The 25295-nt window shown below is 45.2% G+C and overlaps 1 protein-coding gene across 7 annotated transcripts in view; it reads right to left on the bottom strand.

Annotated features, from left to right (window-relative positions):
• The window catches only part of LOC133339353 (interferon alpha-inducible protein 27-like protein 2B), a 64851-nt gene extending 47755 nt beyond the window's left edge, over positions 1-17096 (bottom strand). For 4 of the 7 annotated variants that reach the window (XM_061547482.1, XM_061547484.1, XM_061547483.1 and 1 more), the window contains exons 1-2: positions 16557-17096; positions 10678-10803 (exon numbers count right to left, since the gene is read on the bottom strand). In XM_061547482.1, the coding sequence (XP_061403466.1) occupies positions 10678-10753 (76 nt within the window). In that variant the 5' untranslated portion in view covers positions 10754-10803; positions 16557-17096. Of the gene's footprint in view, positions 1-556; positions 596-10677; positions 10804-16556 lie in introns of all 7 variants that reach the window. The other 3 variants (XM_061547478.1, XM_061547480.1, XM_061547479.1) reach the window with 1 other exon arrangement.
• Positions 17097-25295: the final 8199 nt, after the last annotated feature.

Raw genomic sequence — 25295 nt, 5'->3', positions numbered from 1 at the left:
AACAAGGGTTTTGCCACCAAGTACTAAGTCATGTTTTGCAGAGGGGGTCAAATACTTATTTCCCTCATTAAAATGCAAATCAATTTATAACATTTTTGACATGCGTTTTTCTGGATTTCTTTGTTGTTATTCTGTCTCTGTTCAAATAAACCTACCATTAAAATTATAGACTGATCATTTCTTTGTCAGTGGGCAAACGTACAAAATCAGCAGGGGATCAAATACTTTTTTCCCTCACTGTACATCTACAAACTACACTAATATATCCTACACTACTATACTGTACACTACACTACTATCCACTACTAGATACTACACTATACAATACACTACTACATAATATACTACACTATATACTACACTACTATACACTACAACACACTGCACTACAATATACTGCACTATGCACTACATTATTCCACACTACACTACTATATACTACACTATACACTACTACACACTACTGCATCACCATCACCATTAGAGAGCATCGCCATCATACAGCGTCATTGCAGCGTCACCACACAAGTGATCACGTGGTGAGGTCATCGTTTACCTGCGCAGAAATTCCACCAGTTGGTCGTCTTCTCCTCCTCTGTGTGAGGTAGTTGCACAGAGCGGTTAGTTCTATATACTCACATATATAGACACTATACACGACTATATATTCTACTACTACATACTACTAAACTACTATATACTAAATTTCGAGTTAAAGCTTTCGTGACTGCAGGGATTCATCTTCTTGGTTATTTCGGTAAAGTCACGTAGAATGGAAATAATAAAATAATAAAAATAAAACTGAATAAAGTACTTTATTCATAATAAAATAATAAAAATAAAACATAATAAAGTAATTTATTATGTTTTATTCATATTTCTTTATTATTTCCATTCTACGTGACTTTACCGAAATAACCAAGAAGATACTATATACTACTATATGCTACACTACTATATACTACTACACTACTAAATACTGCTACACAATACACTACTATATACTACTATCTGGCAACAAAACTGACACCTTTTGACAAGGAGTCATGTTTGCATAGACCACAATACCTGCAGTCATAATGCCAACAAAAAAACACAACTCTGATAATGTGCACTGTCCTTGAAGTTGATTGGTCCACACCCGAGACAGCTTTCCTTAGAGCCTAGTCTCACATGGGTTGGACCAGATGACGCCAAAAGGCGCACAACTCAAAGACATCTACACTACGGGAACCTCATTTGCCAGTAAAAATATAATTGACTCCTTGTAAAAATGTGTCAGTTTTGTTGCCAGATATAAGGGTAAAAAACCAATAATCATATTTTTACTGGCAAATGAGTTTCCCATAGTGTATATACACACGAAACTACTACACACTACACACTGCACGACTTCACAATACACTATACACTACACTGTAGGGGTTGCACAGAGCAGAGTGAGGGGAGAGCTTCCTCACACACCTGCGGGTAGCGCGGTCGGCTATGCATGGTGCCACAGAAGTTCTACCGACTTACATATGTAGAACTCGTACTCCCGTTGTCTTTCTCGTTCCGTTTATTCACGCTTCAGACTTCACACCTCCTCCTCCTCATCATCGCTCCGTGTCTCCCCGTTCGCTCCGTTGCACCATCCGCCATCAACGACACTCTAAGTCTCTCCGCTCGCTCCGCTCCGCGATTCCGCTCGCTCTCTCTCCTTCTCTCCCAAGGTATGTTACTCCGCTGCTACCCTACTCTGTACTCCTCCAAAGCACTGCTACCACTGCTACCTTACACTGTATTCTCTCTATCCACTGCTACCGTACTCTGTGTTCTCTCTATCCACTGCTACCGTACTCTGTGTTCTCTCTATCCACTGTTACCCTTATCATATCTATCCCTACTCACTGCTGCTCCTCTCTCCCGGGCACCAATCACTCCAACTCCAACCAAGACTCTCGTCTCTCCGTTACGCTGCGCCTTTTATCCCCGCACCAATCAGTCCCAATCAATTATCTCACCCCCCACTTTGCTACTCGCCCCCAGCCTCACGTGACCTTGTTATTGCCGCCAGAGCGGCGCCGGTCATTAGCTACTCACCCTCCTAACCAATCACCGGCCTGCGTCCTCGGTTACCCCTAACGCCTGTCGCGTCTCTTAACGACGTCTCCCTCATGCCCCGACAACAACAACCCCGTCCTCAGATACCCCCCACTGTACACTGCTCGCTTGCATAGCAACAGAACAACAGAATGCGTGGCGCGTTATATTTCAAGTCCTACACATATATACTACAGATACTACGTTATACTACTATACAATACAGATACTACAGTATATACTACACGATGTACTACTATATGCTACACTATACACTACAATGTACACTACTATAAACGACACTATTATACACTACACTACTGTATATTACTATACTACTAGACATTACACTACTACACACTACACTACTAAATACCACTACACAATACACTACTATATACTACTACACGACTACACAATACACTATACACTACACTGTAGGGGTTGCACAAAGCAGAGTGAGGGGACGGCTCCCTCACACACCTGCTACTAGTTCTCAGTGTATACTACACTGAGAGCTCTCTTTTTTAGACATGCTTGTTGTTGTTGATGTCGTGTTTAGTTTGTTGTTCTTCCCCCGCATCTCCGATTAGCGTGGTTGGCTACGTTCGGTGCAAAAGAAGATCAATATTACTACACACACTACACATACTCCATGATATACTACACTGCTGTACACTAGACACTACACTACTACATGTGAGGGTTGTTCTTTTTTATTAATATGGGAAAGAAAAAGGAGTTCGGATCCATTTTCCCTCCCATGCGATTCCCTCAATAGTAAAGAGTCACCAATGCAGACTTTCAATCAATGCTTTAACTGCGGCATAAATATTGACAATAGCCCAAACCGAAATATGGAGCGAGCCTTAACGAAATTTAGAATGTATTAACTATGCCTAGGGACACTTTGCCCAAGCGCGCAAATCAAGCCGTGGTGGATAATGACTCCACGCATCGACACAGCGCCCCCGTGCGTAGACAAATCACACAGATCACAGAGTACTACCGACTCCTGGACAGCTGGAAGACTGCCTGACTGGCGACGCCGAGATGGTGAAGACGGAGACGGCGGCGAAGTCTCCAGCAGCGCGACGGGGAATCCCACTCCACACGACAGCCCTGAGCTCCCCTCCCGGGGCCCCTCATATACTTTCTAGATTTGAAGCTTTCGTGACTGCAAGGATTCATATTCTTAGGTTTGTTTTTAAATCCTTAAAAATTAAGTTCACTTGCTTGCTTGCTTGCGTGCTTACGACTGTGCAAATCTTTCGGTCGTTTTTTAACCCACTTCCCGTGATCCAATCGAGCTGACATTTTGCACACAGACTTGTTGTGCGTGACAATTTATTTTCGTGAAAAAAATTCCAAAATTTTACACTTTTTAGGAAAAAATAAATAATATTTAATTACCAATTGCTTAATGGTGGCAGGCAATCATCTGACCCATAGGTGGCAGCCATCTCAAGCCAGAGGACGAGAGGACTCTAGCCGCCACGCATATAAAGGATTTAGAGTGAAAAACTTTGTTTTTACGGGTTAATTTTACTTTTTTTCGGTAAAGTCACGTAGGTAAAAAATAAAAATTAATAAAAGTAAAATAAAAATAAAATAAAAATCACGACGTTTCGGAGGCAACACAAGCTTCCGTCTTCAGGTGGAACAGTCACAGCACCTACGTGACTTTACCGAAAAAACCTAAGAATATACCCCTCTTATACTGCCAGCGTGGCCTGGCTCTGCCCCCGGCCATGCCCCCTTCTGGAACCTTCTAGCGGGTTCTCGATGTGCCCCTTCCGTGACCCTTCCCTTAGATCCCTCTCTGCCGTAAGCTGCAGATCCCCTTCCCTGCCAGCAACCAGCGCTATGCTGCTACGTGACTGATTCTATGTCACTACACAGGTGTCGCTTGTCCGGGTTGTGAGGTGGGCCTGGCTGGCCTCGGGTCTGGAGGTGGCTGAACAGGCCGATTCTTGAGCTGCAGATCTTGACGAAGTGGGGGGCAGGGATGGTTCATCCTGGAGCTCGGACTTGTTGACTCTGCCTCCGGTGTGTGTACTGTGCGGCGTGCTCTTTTCCTGGCTATCAACTCTCTTCGAACTCAAAGTGTTGAGTTCCATTGTTCATTTCGGCCCTCCATGATGCTCTATCAAGGGCATCGATTTCCCAGTTGTTTGGTTCTATGCAGCTTCGCTTGAGGTGTATTTAAGGTTGTCATGGAAATGCTTCTTTTGGCCTCCAGGGGCACGGGATCCATCCCTGAGCTGCTCAGGAAGTCTCGAGTCATTCATCCGCACGAGGCGGCCTGCCCATCTGAGTTGGTGCTTCATGATGGTGGCTTCTGTATTAGATGAGTTGGATCACTCCAGGACAATGATGTTAGTTTGTCTTTCTTCCCAGCTGATGTTTATTATTTACCCGAGGCAGCGTTAATTACTTTCTTCGAGGGGTATGATTTGTTTGTGATAGGCGGCCCTGGTTTCTGCACCGTATATAACAGGATATGAATGCTCACAGAATTATAAAAAAAAAACACTTTGGTCTCGGTGGCAATGTCGTGGTCTTCAAAGATCCTGTTCTTAAGCTTGCCGAAGGCAGCACTTGCTCGAGCAATCCGATGGTGTATTTCATAATCAATTAAGACATTTCTGGAAAGATGGCTGCCTAAGTATGGGAAACTGGGAACGTTTTATAGTATTTCCTTGTTGGTAATGATTTTAGGGGGTGGTAGGTGTGCTCCCAGAGCTTGTTGAAAAAGGATCATTGTTTTGCTGGTAGGGTGTTAGACCCATCATGCTGTAAGCTTCTGTAAATATTTCTAGATTTGAAGCTTTCGTGACTGCAAGGATTCATACTCTTAGGTTTTTTCGGTAAAGTCACGTAGGTAAAAAATACATTAAAATTAATAAAAGTAATAATATAAATAAAATAAAATAATAAATCACGACGTTTCGGAGGCAACACAAGTCTCCGTCATCAGGTGGGACCGTCACAGCTACAGTAGATGTACTGTATCAAGTGATACAGTAATCACTTGATACAGTAAATCTGGCTGTGACGGTCCCACCTGATGACGGAGACTTGTGTTTCCTCCGAAACGTCGTGATTTCTTATTTTATTTTATTTCTGTTATTACTTTTATTAATTTTTATTTTTACCTATGTGACTTTACCGAAAAAACCTAAGAGTATACTTCTGTACACATGTTGACGATGGCCTGAAGGTCAGCTTCTGAGCAGGCGCTGACTTGGGCACCATCTGTATATTAGAATTCAACAACCGTTGTGATTGAGATTTTCGACTTGGCTTTGAAACGGTTGGTGTTGAATATGTTCCCGTCTGTCCTTCTTCTTCTTGTTCGTCCATCAAAGTTGATGATGACCAAGGCACTTTTGTCATTTTGTTGGGTTTTGATGAGTGCACAGATGGCTGAAGAGGCCAATCCGAGCCCGGAATTCCCTGTGGCACACTGGACAGCAGGTCAGGGAGGATGTAGAGCTCTGAGGTGCAGCCACACGTCCTTCCTTGGTAGATTTGCGCTGCTGCCTCTTCAAGATAGCACAAGAGCGTCTCCTACTCTCACAGAGGACTGCACCGTCCTGTACTTTTCTTCTCCATGCAGGTCGGTCCTGTGTTATACGTAGATATGTATGCCTCTGGTGGGTCGGCTCCCTGTCAAGTGAAGCATTCTGGCAAGGAAGATGGAGAAAAGAGTCGGTGCAATAACACAGCTTTGCCTCCCACCAGTCCTTACCTCGATTGGCTCTGTGGTTTCACCATCCGAGAGGAAGACAGCCTTCATACCGTCAAGCAGAAGACACATTTTGTTGAGCAGCCATATATTAGAAGGATTCTCCATAGTGTTTCACGATTAACAGAGTCGAAAGCGTTAGTCAGTTTGAAGAAGGCCATGTTCAGTAGTAGTCTCTGTGCCTGGCACTTCTCTTGGATGTGACGGGCTGAGAAGATCATGCCTGAAGTTCACCTGCTGGATTGGAAGCCGCTGGGATTCAGAACGGAGTTTTTCAGCAAAGGGTAGAAGTCTGTTTAGTAGAATTCTTGCAAGTATTTTGCCAGCGGTGACAAGAAGAGACATTCCTCTGTGCCTACCAGTCTGACTTGTCATCTTTCTTGAAGATGGTGACAATGATGGCATCTTTCAGTTTGTTGGAAAGGTCTTCATCATTCCAGATCCTGGCCATCAATGAGAGTGCACGTGTTTTAGTAGGCATTGTCTTCCATGTTTGTAAATCTCAACAGGTCTGGTGCACTGGCTTTGTTCTATTTCATCTGCTTGGCAGCTTTGGCCACTTCAAACAGCGTTGCGGTTGAATAGACTGCTGAAGTGTTCTTGCCAGCGGAAGTTAATTAAATATTTGCCTTTGAAGATTTCTGTCCCATCCTTGGACTGGGGTGGTGCGAGGCTCTATCTTGATGGTCCATAGAAGACTTTGTTTGCCTTAAAAAATGAATATGAGTTCTTGGCATCTGCAAGATTTTGTATTTTTATAGATTTGTTTCTGAACCAGTTGTCGTTCAGTTCCCAGATTTCGGTCTTTGCTTCAGATTTGGCCTCCTTGTATGCTTGCTTTATTCTGTCTAGAGTGTTTGTGTTGTTGCCAGGCGATGAATGCTTTCCACTTCTTGTCAAGATGCCGGGATTTCATTGTCGTTGTCATCAAACCACAGCTGGCTCGTACTGTTGTCTTCAGTTTTGTCCAATACTCCTCAACATTTCCTGAAGCCTCGTTGGCTCTGAGTCTTTGAGACAATTATTTCAGTAAGCCTGTACTGCTGGGTCTTAAAGTCTGATTATAATGAATATTTTCCTCCGTAGCTTTGTTCGGTTGATGTATTTGTGGGCTAGTTCGATAGTTATCACTAATTGAATTAGTCTGTAATCAAACCAGCAAATGTCTGCCTTGATCATGGCATGAGTAATGCGGACATCTTTGCTATTAAGCTTCCTGGAAATCACGTAGTCCAGTAAATGCCATTGGTGTGATCGAGGGTGGCACCATGGGGGTCTTAAACCTATTCATCTGCCTGAAGAGAGTGTTGGTGATTTTCAAGTCGTGTTGAGAGCAGGTTGTTACTAGAAGATAACCATTAGAGTTGGACTTTCCAAGTCCCTATTTCCCGATTACGCCATTCCACATTTGGTAGTCTCTCCCAAAATGCCGAGAAGAATCAGCTCATCAGTTTTCAGTGTAGTCTGAGTAATTTGGTTGAGTTGGCTGTAGTAGATCTCCTTGGTGTCTCCCTCCGAGTCCAGTCCTGGTGCGTAGGTGCCGATGATGGTTAAGTGTTGGTCAGGCATAGGGTCATAAAACGCTCATTGATATCAATTGGGAGTCACTTAGGTTGTTGATGAGCTTGTTGTCGATTGCAAAACCTATGGCATGCAGGTGTGGTTCATCTGCAGGTTTACCCTTCCAAAAGAAGGTGAAGCCTCCACTTACCTTTGTCAGATTTCCTTTCATCAGCCAGACAGCTTTTGCTGAGGGCGGCAATATGGATTTTAAATCGTCCCCGATCGCATGCCACATTTGCCGTTCTGCGCTCTGGATAGTGCGAATTTGGGTTGTTGGTGAGGGTCCTGACATTCCAGGATCCAATGTTTAGGTTATACTTCTTCTTGTTTCGACCGTAAGTATTGATGCTCCCTCTGGTCGCGGTCAGCCAGACAGGATGTTGCTCGGCAGACTACGTTTAGGGCACCTTAGCTAGCCCTCTCCCCGGTTTGGGGTGACCAGAATGTTTCCTTGCGGAATGCTCAGTCACAGCTACAGCTGCCGGGATGCACTCCTGCCGAAACCGAGTGCATGACGACTTTCTAATAGCTGACTCCTTGTGACTTGGTGCTGGGTTGTGACTTGCAGCTTCTAGCTGCAAAGGCGTGCGCTCCACTTGCCGCTTGCCAATCGCCCAAGGACTTTGTGTATGTAGTGTGCGGGTTAGATGGCACTGTTCCTGGAGGGTGCCAGTGCGTGAAGGAATTTACGTGCAGTGTCTGTTGCACACCGGGCTACCGCACAGAGCTGAGCCAGGAGCCAAGCCTGGGTCCAATGGCAAGGCAAGAAACGGAGGCGATTGGAAGGTTTGTCCTGAAGCACCGGACATCCAGTGGTTCCTCCGCCATGTGCCATTGGCCATCTGGACCGCAGCTCATCTGCCCCACCAGGGTGGGCGGTTGGCCACTTGGTATCCAGGTTTACTCCCTTAGCCTAAGTGGCTTACTGGAGCAACGTTGGTCAGCACGTTTCCAGGTGAGCCCAGAGAGGCCTTCATGATTACCGAAGTGGCCAGGGTGATCGAACCACTCAACCATACTCTTGGTTCTTTCGGTAAAGTCACGTAGAAGGGAAGTAATAAAATAATAAAAATAAAACATAATAAAATAAAATAATTCTCACGACGTTTCGGCTACAACGCAAGCAGCCGTCTTCAGGTGAAACGTCGTGAGAATTATTTTATTTTATTATGTTTTATTTTTATTTTATTACTTCCCTTCTACGTGACGTTACCGAAAGAACCAAGAAGATGAATCCCTGCAGTCACGAAAGCTTTAAATCGAAATTTCACTCAACCATACTTCACCTCGTCTGTTACCACCTCCCACGAGGTGGATGAGGGGTTGGTTTTTGGGGGGCACACTACTATACACTTCACTATACACTACCCATCCACCCAACCACCCACCCACTCACCCAACCACTCACTTAACCACTCACCCAAGTTTAGCTGGAGGCATATTATATTGTTTGCGACGTAGAATTGTAATGTATGACTTACTGTTAGTAGCTCAGCTTATTGTAGAGGATATTTAGTATATTGATGATACTGATGTAGTTTATATTTTAGTTTTTTACGTGGTGGTTTAGCTGCTGCAGCTCCTTACTATTAAAATTCCTTCTCTTTATTACTGCTAACCCTACTCCCTCCCTTTGATGCTGCTAATCCTACATAATGCACGAGCATAATATGACTTTGAACCCCCCCCCCCCAACCTCCTACGCATTCCACAAGTAGTGAATAATCCCATATCTGTATTTCCCATAAATATGCTAAATTCCTCTTGATATGCAAATGCCTTTTTCAAGGCGCCCTTCCCCCTCCAAACCAGCAGCTTAAATATACGCTGCCAAGCCTGGGGTGTGTCATTCAGACGCTGTCTTTCCGACAGATCTGTTCTTCACCTGAGGATGGCTGCTTGCGTTGTGGCCAAAACGTCGTGAGCATTGTATTTTATTATGTTTAATTTTTATTATTTTATTATTTCCCTTCTACGTGACTTTACCGAATGAACCAAGAAGATATACACTACACTACTATACACTCCTACACTATACTGTATTACACCTGAATTTTTGTTGGCAACACCTATAGCGCCATCGACTGCCACCTTCACCCCACGTCACGTGGCCTGTCCTGACTGGCCAATTTACATCCCACCCCAAGTCAAGCCCAGAGTGAGTGGCGCCGTTGTTGCTTCCAGAAGGTGGTGGTGAGATGTTGGTAGAGTCTCCCCCCTAACCTCCTTACCTCACGTAACCTCAACCATCTTCTTGATTCTTTCGGTAAAATCACGTCTTCCCGACAGACCTGTTCTTCACCTGAGGACGGCTGCTTGCGTTGTGGCCGAAACGTCGTGAGAATGATTTTATTATGTTTTATTTTCATTGATTTATTATTTCCCTTCTACGTGATGACTTTACCGAAAGAATCAAGAAGATGAATCCCTGCAGTCACGAAAGCTTTAAATCGAAATTTAACCTCAACCACTTCGCAAACCCTGGCACAACAGCGCTCACCCACACTATCACACTATACACTACAATACATACTACTACACAATACTACAGACTACTATACACTTATATACATTACTACACACTACTATACACTACACTAATACACACTACTATACAGTACACTATACTAGACACTACATTAGTACACTACACTACACACTACACTACAATATACTGCACTACACCACTATACTACACTGAGAACGCATGTCTTTAGAACTGCTTGTTGTTGTGTTTCATTTGTTTGCCTTCCCCCCGCACCTCCGATTAGTGTGGCTGCCTACGTACGGTGGTGTGAAAGATGTTCAACATACACTAAACTATACACTGCAATACACTACAATGGTATATGCTATACTAAACACCACACTACTATACATGTACAAGTTTGAACACCTTTACAACTCCTGGATGTAACAAAACGTAGGCAATTAGCAAACACTTTAGCACTAACCGGTCGTGTGCGTGTTAGAGAGTTAAACCAACACGACAACAACATTTGCAATTCGAGTAAGACAGGTTCGTAGCACAGTGCGCTAAACGCTGCACCACCGCTCACGACACATACAAACGTGTACACACACACGTGTACACACACACGTGTACACACACACGTGTACACACACACGTGTACACACACACGTGTACACACACACGTGTACACACACACGTGTACACACACACGTGTACACACACACGTGTACACACACACGTGTACACACACACGTGTACACACACACGTGTACACACACACGTGTACACACACACGTACTGTACTCACTTTTAGCCACCACGGGTCCGAGTGAGATGCCTAAGATGGCGGCCATGACGAGAGTGGCCATCCATTGTGACGTCATAGTTCACGCAGTAGTTGTGGGGAGCCAATGGGAATGACAGCAGCTGCAACCTGCATAGTACCACACAAAGACAAATATTCCCACGTACAGCCTCTTAACAGACAGTAGGGGCAAGTGCTCACTGACTCATTCACCACTCGCACACACAGACACACAGACACACACTCACCACTCACCTACACCCACTCACACTCACTACAACAACAACAACCGCCATTCGCCATTGAGTGGCGGTGACGTCACCACGACGCTTGTGCCAGGCCATGTGCACTCACACACTCACAAAGACAAAGGCCCCCCGTATAGGAGCAAGTGCTGTTCACGAGCACCTATGAAAGGCCGGAACAACACACGAGGGGGTGGGTGGTCAGCACCACACCACTCACGAGGGTGTAAGTGGCGATGTTTACACTCCACACCAGGTACTCATTGGAGGCCTAGTCGGTTCAGAAAATCGCCACTGGTGTTGGCCATGAACGGGAATCGAACTCGGGCCGCTGGATTCATAGAGCAGCGCGCTAACCACTACACTACCACTCCCCACACAGGCACACATTCAGGCAGACACACACACACCTACACACAAACACACAGACACTCACACCTACACATAAAAACACAGACACACACCACAACCTTCTCATTCACTACTCACCTGACCACACACACAAAGACAAAGATCCCCCCGTATAGCCTGTAACAGACTGTAGGGGCAAGTGATGTTAGTAGCGAGTAGTAGCAGTGCCTATGGCACAGAGATGGTGGGTGGCCAACACCACTCCCCGCCACCTTTGTTTTTTTTGGTCTTTACACTACACCATACACTCCACCATACACTCCACTATACACTAAATGATACACTACACCATACACTCCACTATACACTACACTATACACTACACCATACACTCCACTATACACTACACTATACACTACACCATACACTACTATACATTCCACTATACACTCCACTATACACTCCACTATACACTCCACTATACACTACACTACACACTACACTATACACTCCACTATACACTACTATACACTACACCATACACTCCACTATACACTACACTATACACTACACCATACACTCCACTATACACTACACTATACACTACACCATACACTCCACTATAAACTCCACCATACACTACACTATACACTACACTATACACTCCACTATACACTACACTATACACTCCACTATACACTCCACTGTACACTTCACTATACACTTCACTATACACTACACTACACACTACACTATACACTACACTATACACTACACTATACACTCCACTATACACTCCACTATACACTCCACTACACACTACACTATACACTACACTATACACTACACTATACACTACACCATACACTCCACCATACACTCCACTATACACTACACTATACACTACACTATACACTTCACTACACACTACACTGTACACTCCACTATACACTCCACTATACACTCCACTACACACTACACTATACACTACACTATACACTACACTATACACTACACCATACACTCCACCATACACTCCACTATACACTACACTATACACTCCACTATACACTACATTATACACTTCACTACACACTACACTGTACACTCCACTATACACTACACTATACACTACACTATACACTACACTATACACTTCACTACACACTACACTGTACACTCCACTATACACTTCACTATACACTTCACTACACACTACACTATACACTCCACTCTACACTACACTACACACTACACTACACACTACACTATACACTACACTATACACTCCACTATACACTTCACTATACACTTCACTACACACTACACTATACACTCCACTACACACTTCACTATACACTCCACTACACACTCCACTATACACTACACTATACACTACACTATACACTACACTACACACTCCACTATACACTCCACTACACACTCCACTATACACTACACTATACACTACACTATACACTACACTATACACTACACTATACACTACACTATACACTTCACTACACACTACACTGTACACTCCACTATACACTTCACTATACACTTCACTACACACTACACTATACACTACACTATACACTACACTATACACTACACTATACACTACACTATACACTCCACTCTACACTACACTACACACTTCACTATACACTTCACTACACACTACACTATACACTCCACTCTACACTACACTATACACTACACCATACACTCCACTATACACTACACTATACACTACACTATACACTACACTATACACTCCACTATACACTACACTATACACTCCACCATACACTCCACTATACACTACACTATACACTACACTATACACTACACTATACACTCCACCATACACTCCACCATACACTACACTATACACTACACCATACACTCCACCATACACTCCACTATACACTACACTATACACTCCACTATACACTCCACTATACACTCCACTATACACTACACCATACACTCCACTATACACTACACTATACACTACACTATACACTCCACTATACACTCCACTATACACTCCACTACACACTCCACTACACACTACACTATACACTACACTATACACTACACTATACACTCCACTATACACTCCACCATACACTACACCATACACTACACTATACACTCCACTATACACTACACTATACACTACACTATACACTACACTTACACTACACTACACACTCCACTATACACTACACCATACACTACACTATACACTACACTATACACTACACTATACACTCCACTATACACTACACTATACACTCCACTATACACTCCACTATACACTCCACTATACACTCCACTACACACTACACTAAACACTCCACTATACACTCCACTATACACTCCACTATACACTACACTATACACTACACTATACACTTCACTATACACTACACTATACACTACACTATACACTACACTACACACTACACTATACACTCCACTACACACTCCACTACACACTCCACTACACACTACACTATACACTACACTATACACTACACTACACACTACACTATACACTCCACTATACACTCCACTACACACTCCACTACACACTCCACTATACACTCCACTATACACTCCACTATACACTACACTATACACTACACTATACACTCCACTATACACTCCACTATACACTCCACCATACACTACACTATACACTACACTATACACTCCACCATACACTCCACTATACACTCCACTACACACTCCACTATACACTCCACTATACACTACACTATACACTACACTATACACTACACTATACACTCCACTATACACTCCACCATACACTACACCATACACTACACTATACACTCCACTATACACTACACTATACACTACACTATACACTACACTTACACTACACTACACACTCCACTATACACTACACCATACACTACACTATACACTACACTATACACTCCACTACACACTACACTATACACTCCACTATACACTCCACTATACACTCCACTATACACTCCACTATACACTACACTATACACTTCACTATACACTACACTATACACTACACTATACACTACACTACACACTACACTATACACTCCACTATACACTCCACTACACACTCCACTACACACTCCACTATACACTCCACTATACACTCCACTATACACTCCACTATACACTCCACTACACACTACACTATACACTCCACTATACACTCCACTATACACTACACTATACACTACACTATACACTACACCATACACTCCACTATACACTACACTATACACTACACTATACACTACACTATACACTCCACTATACACTACACTATACACTCCACTATACACTACACTATACACTACACTATACACTCCACTATACACTACACTATACACTACACTATACACTACACTATACACTCCACTTACACTACACTATACACTCCACTTACACTACACTATACACTACACTATACACTACACTATACACTCCACTATACACTACACTATACACTACACTACACACTACACTATACACTACACTATACACTCCACCATACACTCCACTATACACTACACCATACACTCCACCATACACTCCACTTACACTACACTATACACTCCACTTACACTACACTATACACTACACTACACACTACACTATACACTACACTATACACTCCACTATACACTACACTATACACTCCACTATACACTACACTATACACTACACTATACACTACACTATACACTACACTATACACTCCACTTACACTACACCATACACTCCACTATACACTACACTATACACTCCACTATACACTCCACTATACACTACACTATACACTACACTATACACTACACTATACACTCCACTTACACTACACCATACACTCCACTATACACTACACTATACACTACACTATACACTCCACTTACACTACACCATACACTACACTATACACTACACTATACACTACACTATACACTCCACCATACACTCCACTATACACTACACTATACACTACACTATACACTACACTATACACTACACTATACACTCCACTTACACTACACTATACACTACACTATACACTACACTATACACTACACTATACACTCCACTTACACTACACCATACACTCCACTATACACTACACTATACACTACACTATACACTACACTATACACTACACTATACACTCCACTTACACTACACTATACACTACACTATACACTACACTATACACTACACTATACACTCCACTTACACTACACTATACACTACACTATACACTACACTATACACTACACTATACACTCCACTTACACTACACCATACACTCCACTATACACTACACTATACACTCCACTATACACTACACTATACACTACACTATACACTACACTATACACTCCACTTACACTACACCATACACTCCACTATACACTACACTATACACTACACTATACACTCCACTTACACTACACCATACACTACACCATACACTACACTATACACTACACTATACACTACACTATACACTACACACTCCACCATACACTCCACTATACACTCCACTATACACTACACCATACACTACACCATACACTACACTATACACTACACTACACACTCCACTATACACTCCACTATACACTACACTATACACTACACTATACACTCCACTATACACTACACTATACACTACACTATACACTACACTATACACTACACTATACACTACACTATACACTACACTATACACTACACTACACACTCCACTATACACTACACTATACACTACACTATACACTCCACCATACACTACACTATACACTACACACTCCACCATACACTCCACTATACACTACACCATACACTCCACTTACACTACACTATACACTACACTATACACTACACTATACACTATAATTGTCAATGTCTTAGTAGGTTTACTCTCTAACACGTGTGTCCATATGTGTATACACACGTGTGTCCACGTGTGTGTATAGATGAGTGTCCACGTGTGTGTGTGTACACGTGTGTCCGTGTGTGTGTGTACGTGTGTTCACGTGTGTGTTTGTGTGTGCACTCGTGTGTCCGTGTGTGTGTCCACACGTGTGTCCGTGTGTGTGTGTGTGTACACACGTGTCCATGTGTGTGTGTACACGTGTGTCTATGTGTACACGTGTGTATGTCTGCGTGCGTATACTTGTATGTGTTTGTGTGTATCCGTGTGTGTGTGTGTGCGCATACCTGTGCGTGCGTCATCTCGGTCAGTCGACCCGTGGCACCTTGGTGTGTCCCATATCCTCCTGTCAGCGGACGTTTGACACTTCCAAGGGTGGCACAGTCGCGTTTTTTACAATCGGGTTTAATTCTCTGTTATATTGAGATTGGGAGAAATCCGGTTTAATTGGTTCTAATTGCAGAACCGCACTTCGCCAACTTCTCACCGATGGGCTTCATCCATTCCAAGCCAAGGAACTCACTGGCGCCCACGATTGTGGAGGAGAAGTTTGTGTTCATCAAGACCAACCTGCCCGCCGCATTCTACGACTACCCCGTGCCCGACGGCCCCCCCGAGTACGATAGCAGCACCGACGAGGAAGCAGCCTAAGCCTATCGGAGTTTCGTATTCACTAAACCAGGTTTTAACTCCCCGAAATCGGGTTTAATTGTATTAAAGAAAAAAACCCGATGCCTGCCGCTGGAAAAATCGGGTTTTTTTTCCACAGATGGACACTTCACGTGGCCGTAAAGTGCACCTAGCCTGGCACAACGATATTACAATGGGGAGGGGGGGGGGGATCTTTGTCTCTGATAACTAAAGCCACGTCACGAATTCCCCCGCTCCCCCTCCCCCTCCCGTGTCCGTGACGGGGTTTCATGGACATTGACCTGTTTCCTCTACTCTCTAGTAACAGCACTTGCCCCTACAGCCCTGCTAGAGGCTACCTGGGGAATCTTTGTCTCTGTGTTTCCCCTACTCGCTAGTAACAGCACTTGCCCCTACAGCCCTGCTAGAGGCTACCTGGGGAATCTTTGTCTCTGTGTTTCCCCTACTCGCTAGTAACAGCACTTGCCCCTACAGCCCTGCTAGAGGCTACCTGGGGATCTTTGCCTCTGTGTTTCCTGTACTCGCTAGTAACATCACTTGCCCCTACAGCTCTGCTAGAGGCTACCTGGGGGATCTTTGTCTCTGTGTTTCCCCTACTCGCTAGTAACAGCACTTGCCCCTACAGCCCTGCTAGAGGCTACCTGGGGGATCTTTGTCTCTGTGTTTCCTCTACTCGCTAGTAACAGCACTTGCCCCTGCAGCCCTGCTAGAGGCTACCTGGGGGATCTTTGTCTCTGTGTTTCCTCTACTCGCTACTAACAGCACTTGCCCCTACAGCCCTGCTAGAGGCTACCTGGGGGATCTTTGTCTCTGTGTTTCCCCTACTCGCTAGTAACAGCACTTGCCCCTACAGCCCTGCTAGAGGCTACCTGGGGGATCTTTGTCTCTGTGTTTCCTCTACTCGCTAGTAACAGCACTTGCCCCTGCAGCCCTGCTAGAGGCTACCTGGGGGATCTTTGTCTCTGTGTTTCCTCTACTCGCTACTAACAGCACTTGCCCCTACAGCCCTGCTAGAGGCTACCTGGGGGATCTTTGTCTCTGTGTTTCCTCTACTCGCTAGTAACAGCACTTGCCCCTGCAGCCCTGCTAGAGGCTACCTGGGGGATCTTTGTCTCTGTGTTTCCTCTACTCGCTACTAACAGCACTTGCCCCTACAGCCCTGCTAGAGGCTACCTGGGGGACCAATCCTCCCTGAGGCTTCTCTGCATCAATCAAGAGGCCTTGACACTTCCTGAGTGTTTCCACGCGGACCGCCTCAGGTCTGTTGTTTTTGTTCTTTACACTCCACTATACACTACACTACTATACACTACACTACTATACACCACACTATACACTACACTACACACTACACTATACACTACACTACACACTCTACTACTATACACTACACTATACACTACTATACACTACACACTACACTACACACTACACTATACACTACACTATACACTACACTATACACTCCACTATACACTACACTACTATACACTACACTATACACTACACTATACACTACATATTACACTACACACACTACACTATAATTGTCAATGTCTTAGTAGGTTTACTCTCCAACACACAACCGATTAGTGCTGTACTAGTATACTACACTATACACTACACTATACACTACACTATACACTACACCATACACTCCACTATACACTACACTATACACTACACTATACACTACACTACACACTACACTATACACTACACCATACACTACACTACACACTACACTACACACTACACTATACACTACACTATACACTACACTACGCACTACACACTACTCTCAAACACAACCGCTCGGTGTTGTACTAGTAACACGTTGGCCACACGTTTCGTCTACGTGACACAAACCTTACCAATTGGCCGTGTCGGGTGGTGGCGGGTTTAACGACACAACAACATTTAACCCCCAAAAAAACCCGTCTGCTGTGGAAAACAAACAAGTGGCCAAGATGCCCGTAAAGCAAAACACTCACTCTTGGTGAAGGGAATTCCCACGAAAAAATGTGATGGAATTGTGGAAGAAATCAAGTTTGCCCAGTAGCTGTGTGAACGCCTCTCTATCTGCGTCTCTCTCTCAGACCAGCAGAGGTCGCAAACGGGTTCTGACTCCTTACCCCTCGTACCCGTACCCGGCCGCACCAGGGTCGCAAACGGGTAGCCGTACCCGTACCCGGCCGTACCCGTACCCTACCCGTACCCTACCCGTACCCTACCCGTACCCGGCCGCACCAGGGTCGCAAACGGGTACCCTTCCCCGTACCCTACCCGTACCCGGCCGGGTACGCGTATCGGGTACCCGATTGCGACCTCTGGGATGAAGCCATGTTGCAGGCGCGGGTGGGTTGATTCTAGGAACTTGAATTGTGAGAAGAGACAAGACGTTGGGAAATGAGTGACAAACGGTGACTCACCAGTGACTCACGGCTACCCGTACCCCCGTACCCGGCCGGGTACGGGTAGCCAGGTATCGGGTAGGGTACGGGTATCGGGTAGGGTACGGGTATCGGGTACCCGTTTGCGACCTCTCTCTCAGACTCTCACCTCTTCCGCTTTCTCTCTCTCGCTCTTAGACTCACTTCTCTCGCCTCTCACGATCTCTCTCTCTCTCTCACGCCCTCACCCCTCTTTGTTTTTTACAATCAGAGGAAACAAGAAAATGCTCGTTGTAATCGGCACTTTACTTCGTTCATAATTTCGGTTTTTTTTTATCCTTTATATTAAGTTCACTTGCTTGCTTGCGCGCTTAGGACCATGCAAATCTTTCGGTCGTTTTTTAACCCACTTCCCGTGATCCAATCGAGCTGACATTTTCCACACAGACTCGTTGTGCGTGACAATTAATGTTCGTGAAAAAAATTCCAAAATTATACACTTTTTAGGACAAATATATTATATTTAATTACCAATTGCTTAATGGTGCCATGCAATCATCTGACCCATAGGTGGCAGCCATCTCAAGCCAGGGGACGAGATGACTCTAGCCGCCACGCATATAAAGGATTTATAGTGAAAAACTTTGTTTTTACGGGTTAATTTTTCAATGCTTTGCTTTGTGTGCCCCTCCCTCTCTCTCTTCACTCGCTTGACGATCTCTGCCTCTGCTCTCTCTCTCTCTCAGACCCTCATCTCTCTCCCACTCACACACTCACCTCCCTAGATCTCCCTCGCCTTTCTGTTCACGACCTCTGCTCTCTCTAATCTCTCTCACTTCTCTCTCTCTCACACACTTTCCTCTCTCTCAGACCCTCACCTCTCTCTTTCTCCCCTCTTTTTTTTCTTACGATCAGTGGAAACAAGAAGATGTTCGGTGTAGTCGGCACTTTGCTTCGTTCATCATTTCGTTAAAAAAATGTTTTTTTTTTACATTTTTTAACTTTGCTTTATATAAACCCCCACCTCTCGCTCACCCTCTCGCTCTCTCTCGTTCTCTCCCACTCACGCACTCACCTACCTCGATCTCCCCTCTCCTTTCTGTTCACGATCATCTCTGCTCTCTCTAATCTCTCCTCTCTCTCTCTCTCACACTTGCCTCTCTCTCAGACCCTCACCTCTCTCTCCCCTCTCTCTCTCTTCCACTCACTCACCTCCCTAGATCTCCCTCGCCATTCTGTTCACAATCTCTGCTCTCTCTAATCTCTCTCGCACTCTCCTCTCTCACTTCCCTCTCTCTCACACACTTTCCTCTCTCTCAGACCCTCACCTCTCTCCTTCACCATCTCCGCTGCTTCTCTCCCCTCTACCCAAGAACTGATTCAGTACCCAGGGTACCACCTCTGGCACCACGTCACGAATCCCCCCCTCCCCTCCCGTGTCCGTGACGTCGTTTATCGGAAATCCACCTGCAGACATCAGCTGATACTATTGTTGCTACATCAGCTGATACGACTGTTGCTACATCAGCTGATACTACTGTTGCTACATCTGCTGATACTACTGTTGTTACAGCAGCTGATACTACTGTTGCTATAGCAGCTGATACTACTGTTGCTACATCTGCTGATACTACTGTTGTTACAGCAGCTGATACTACTGTTGCTATAGCAGCTGATACTACTGTTGATACAACAGCTGATACTACTGTTGCTACATCAGCTGATACTACTGTTGCTACAACAGCTGATACTACTGTTGATACAACAGCTGATACTACTGTTGCTACATCAGCTGATACTACTGTTGCTACAACAGCTGATACTACTGTTGATACAGCAGCTCATACTACTGTTGCTATAGCAGCTGATACTACTGTTGCTACAGCAGCTGATACTGGTCCTCCCCCTAGGCCGACTTGGCCTCAAATGAGGAATATTGTGTAGTAGTGTGTAGTTGTACTAGTGGGGTGTAGTAGTGTGTGTAGTAGTAGTAGTTGTGTGTAGTTGTAGTAGTGTATAGTTGTAGTAGTGTGTGTAGTAGTAGTAGTGTGTAGTGGTAGTGTGTAGTAGTGTGTAGTAGTAGTTGTGTGTAGTTGTAGTAGTGGTGTGTAGTAGTTGTGTGTAGTTGTAGTAGTGGTGTGTAGTTGTAGTGTGTAGTTGTAGTAGTGGTAGTGTGTAGTAGTGTGTAGTAGTAGTGTGTATGTAGTAGTGTGTAGTAGTAGTGTATAGTTGTAGTAGTGGTAGTGTGTAGTAGTGTGTAGTAGTGGCGTGTAGTAGTTTTGTGTAGTAGTAGTGTAGTAGTAGTGTGTGTAGTAGTTGTAGTGTGCAGTTGTAGTAGTGTGTAGTTGTAGTAGTAGTTGTGGATAGTTGTAGTAGTGTAGTAGTAGTAGTAGTGTGTAGTAGTAGTAGTGTGTAGTTGTAGTAGTGGTGTGTAGTAGTAGTAGTAGTGTAGTAGTAGAAGTGTGTGTGTAGTAGTAGTAGTGGTAGTAGTGGTGTGTACTAGTAGTAGTGTGTAGTAGTAGTAGTGTGTAGTTGTAGTAGTAGTTGTGGATAGTTGTAGAAGTGTGTGTAGTAGTAGTAGTGTGTAGTTGTAGTAGTGGTGTGTAGTTGTAGTGTAGTAGTAGTGGTGTGTACTAGTAGTAGTGTGTAGTAGTAGTAGTGTAATAGTAGTAGTGTAGTAGTGGTGTGTAGTTGTAGTAGTAGTAGTGTAGTAGTAGTGTAGTAGTAGTAGTGTAGTAGTAGTAGTAGTGTAGTAGTAGTGGTGTGTAGTTGTAGTAGTGTAATAGTAATAGTGTAGTAGTAGTAGTAGTGTAGTAGTAGCAGTGTGTAGTTGTAGTGTGTAGTTGTAGTAGTGTGTAGTTGTAGTAGTGTAATAGTAGTAGTGTAGTAGTAGTGTAGTAGTAGTGCAATAGTAGTAGTGTAATAGTAGTAGTGTAGTAGTAGTAGTGTAGTAGTAGTAGTAGTGTAGTAGTAGCTGTGTAGTATTAGTGTAGTAGTAGTAGTGTAGTAGTAGTGGTGTGTAGTTGTAGTAGTGGTGTGTAGTAGTAGTGTAGTAGTAGTAGTGTAGTAGTAGTGTAGTAGTGGTGTAGTAGTAGTAGTAGTGTAGTAGTAGTAGTGTAGTAGTGGTGTGTAGTTGTAGTAGTGGTGTGTAGTTGTAGTAGTGTAGTAGTTGTAGTACTGTGTAGTTGTAGTGTGTAGTAGTGGTGTGTAGTTGTAGTAGTGTAGTAGTAGTAGTGTAGTAGTTGTAGTACTGTGTAGTTGTAGTGTGTAGTAGTGGTGTGTAGTTGTAGTAGTGTAGTAGTAGTAGTGTAGTAGTAGTAGTGTAGTAGTAGTGGTGTGTAGTAGTAGTGTAGTAGTAGTAGTGTAGTAGTAGTAGTGTAATAGTAGTAGTGTAGTAGTAGTAGTGTAGTAGTAGTGGTGTGTAGTAATAGTAGTAGTGTAATAGTAGTAGTGTAGTAGTAGTAGTGTAGTAGTAGTAGTAGTGTGTAGTTGTAGTACTGTGTAGTTGTAGTAGTGTGGTGCCACGACCTCGGTGCAACTCCGTAAACGATCCCTTCCCGTAAACACACACCCGCACGCAGCGCACCCACGTAGTGTCCTGACGGGGGGTTGCCTGGCACATCGGGTTTTAATCCGAAGGGCCCCTAGAGAGAGAGTCCCACGGTTTCCTGGTGCCAGGAGATTGGCCGACCCTCCCAGGACAAGTTACATTGCGGTGCCCAAAAATTGGCTTAAATTGTGTGGGCGCAGAAGTAAAAGGTTCACTGGGCCAACCGCAATAAGTTACTCACGACACTGAGAGAGGCGGAGGGTGGAATATTAGGCCAGAAGGGAAGACCAGTAGGTTAGAATTAATGAGCGCGGGAGAACAATAGGTGAGCAGCAGCAGCAGCACACTCCATAACCCTCCATGTAGACGGAGCGGGTACGCGCCCGATTGGCTGCACGGTACGACGTCACCCCGGGCCTTTGAGGTTCAGAGAATAAAGGTGGGAGCCCCGGGACGATTAGTTCAGTTGTCTTCAACCTCCGGGCCATCCAGACCCACTACCTGCCCTGTCTCCTCAAGCCGCTCGCAGCCTCTGTGAGATGCCAGCGAGTGCTGCTACGAGGCAGTGATAGCGTCCGTGCGACACCGTGAGTCCGGCTTCGAGGTACGTGGTAGTACGCTTGAGTGACTGAGTTCATAGGTAGAGTCAGGCTAAGAAATATTCCCCGTCCAGGTAGTGTGTCTTTGCGCCGGTAATAGTCGGCGTGGTGTCTGCGATTTGTGTGTGGTGCGACTGCGCGGGGAGACGGTGTGCACGAGAGAGTGAACGTAGAGCTGCAGGCGTGGGTGCGGTCGTGCCACGGTGCGCCGAATTAGGGTGTATGGGGTGCGCGTGTATTGAACATAGACGGCCACCGACACACGCGCGTGTTCACGCAGCAACAATCGCATCGACGGCGAGGCGGAGGTGTGCGCGCATATTCACACCGCCGTTTTCTTTAGCGCCAGCCTTTGCGTAAAACGAGCGCCTGCACGCAGACGCCATCGTATTAGTGGTGGTGTATGTGGGCGTGTGCGGGATAACCCCGGGCGGTGGTGAGCCAGCCACGTAGCCATGTCCACCAGAGAGGACGCTGGCTCAGGGGGGCCGATCACCCGATCAGCGGGGACCCAGCGAGAGGCGTGGAGGGGGTGGACGTTGCACCCCACCCGCTCAAAGGGAGCGGGGAGGCAGGCGTCGGCCCCCACAATATGGTATCAGAGGTGGTACGACCCCCCACGCCTCCAAGGGAGAGAGGCGCCCAACCCCAAGCGAAGGTAAGATGGGTATTCACCGGGCAAGGGATTCCGTCATGGAAATCGTTTGCCCGGAACCTCACGTACGCCTGGACGGATGCGCAAGCATTACAACAGCTGAATATGCATTTTTATGGGTGGGCAGCTGACTTTGTAGAAGCGCGCTACCCGCAAGCGCACAAGCGCAGTGGGGGGAACTAATACGCCGCCTCGACCAACGCTTCGGCGCGCACAATGAGGAGGAAGTTTCAAGTTTTAAAGTTTCATTTATTAGGTATAGCCCTGTGAGCCATTCGGCTCTTGAATCGGGTGCAACTGCAACAAACAAAAAAACAAAAACATGAACAAGAAAACATCTTAAAGTGACTAAGTGCATACAAAAAATCCAAGAAAAGACAGCAAAATATTGCAGAAAAAGCACCGTACACCAACGCTGTGTGCAAAAATCCCAGTGGGATGCAAGTCAAACAACAACAACCACAAGACAACTTAGATTAAGGCCATCAGTCTAACTCTGTACTACAACAAACACACATGGCCAAACCCAAAAACTTTTCAAAAATCACCAAAATAAAGCCATAAAAGCAATGAAACAGTGATCATAGGAACTGTGACCGAATTTTCACAATAAACGACGTAAACAACATGTACCACCAAATTATGCAGCCATAGCGAAGGCAGCATTAGACGCACGCCGCCGCCATCCCGGCGAGGACCTCCGCAGCTACGCCGAGGACGTTCACACGCCCGGGGTACGCTGTGGAGATCATTGAGGACCTCGCTGCCGAGAAGGTCCAGCGATATCTGACTGGCACCTCGTGGTGGCAGCCAGATGTGAGCTGCGCGCCTCCCATTTAACGCCTTTGTTGAGCGCGCACGTTGCATGCGAGAGACTCGCTAATGAGCGCGTGCAGTTTCGAGGGTTTTGACGGGAACGCGCCATCGCAAGCCTAGTTCCAGAGGAGGAGGAACTTGCCTAGACGGTGATTTGGGGGGGGGGGAGGCGGGATTGAGCCTCCGGGACCCAGGGAGGCAGCCCCAGGATGGGCTACAGACCGGCATCGGGGATATAGCCGGCCATGTGACCCATTTACACAGGAAGGTGACCAAGCTGCAGTCTACAGTGAAGACAATCCAGTCCGAGGTGGAATGGCTACGCTCCACGGTAGGGGGGTTGACCGGGCAGATGTCTCATT

This window comes from Lethenteron reissneri, unplaced genomic scaffold (assembly GCF_015708825.2).
Source record: "Lethenteron reissneri isolate LAM-NWPU_2019-01 unplaced genomic scaffold, ASM1570882v1 scaffold_1846, whole genome shotgun sequence".
NCBI classification, from domain to species: domain Eukaryota; kingdom Metazoa; phylum Chordata; class Hyperoartia; order Petromyzontiformes; family Petromyzontidae; genus Lethenteron; species Lethenteron reissneri.
The sequence above is the reverse complement of the archived record's forward strand: the minus strand, read 5'-3'. Positions and strand labels throughout refer to the sequence as shown.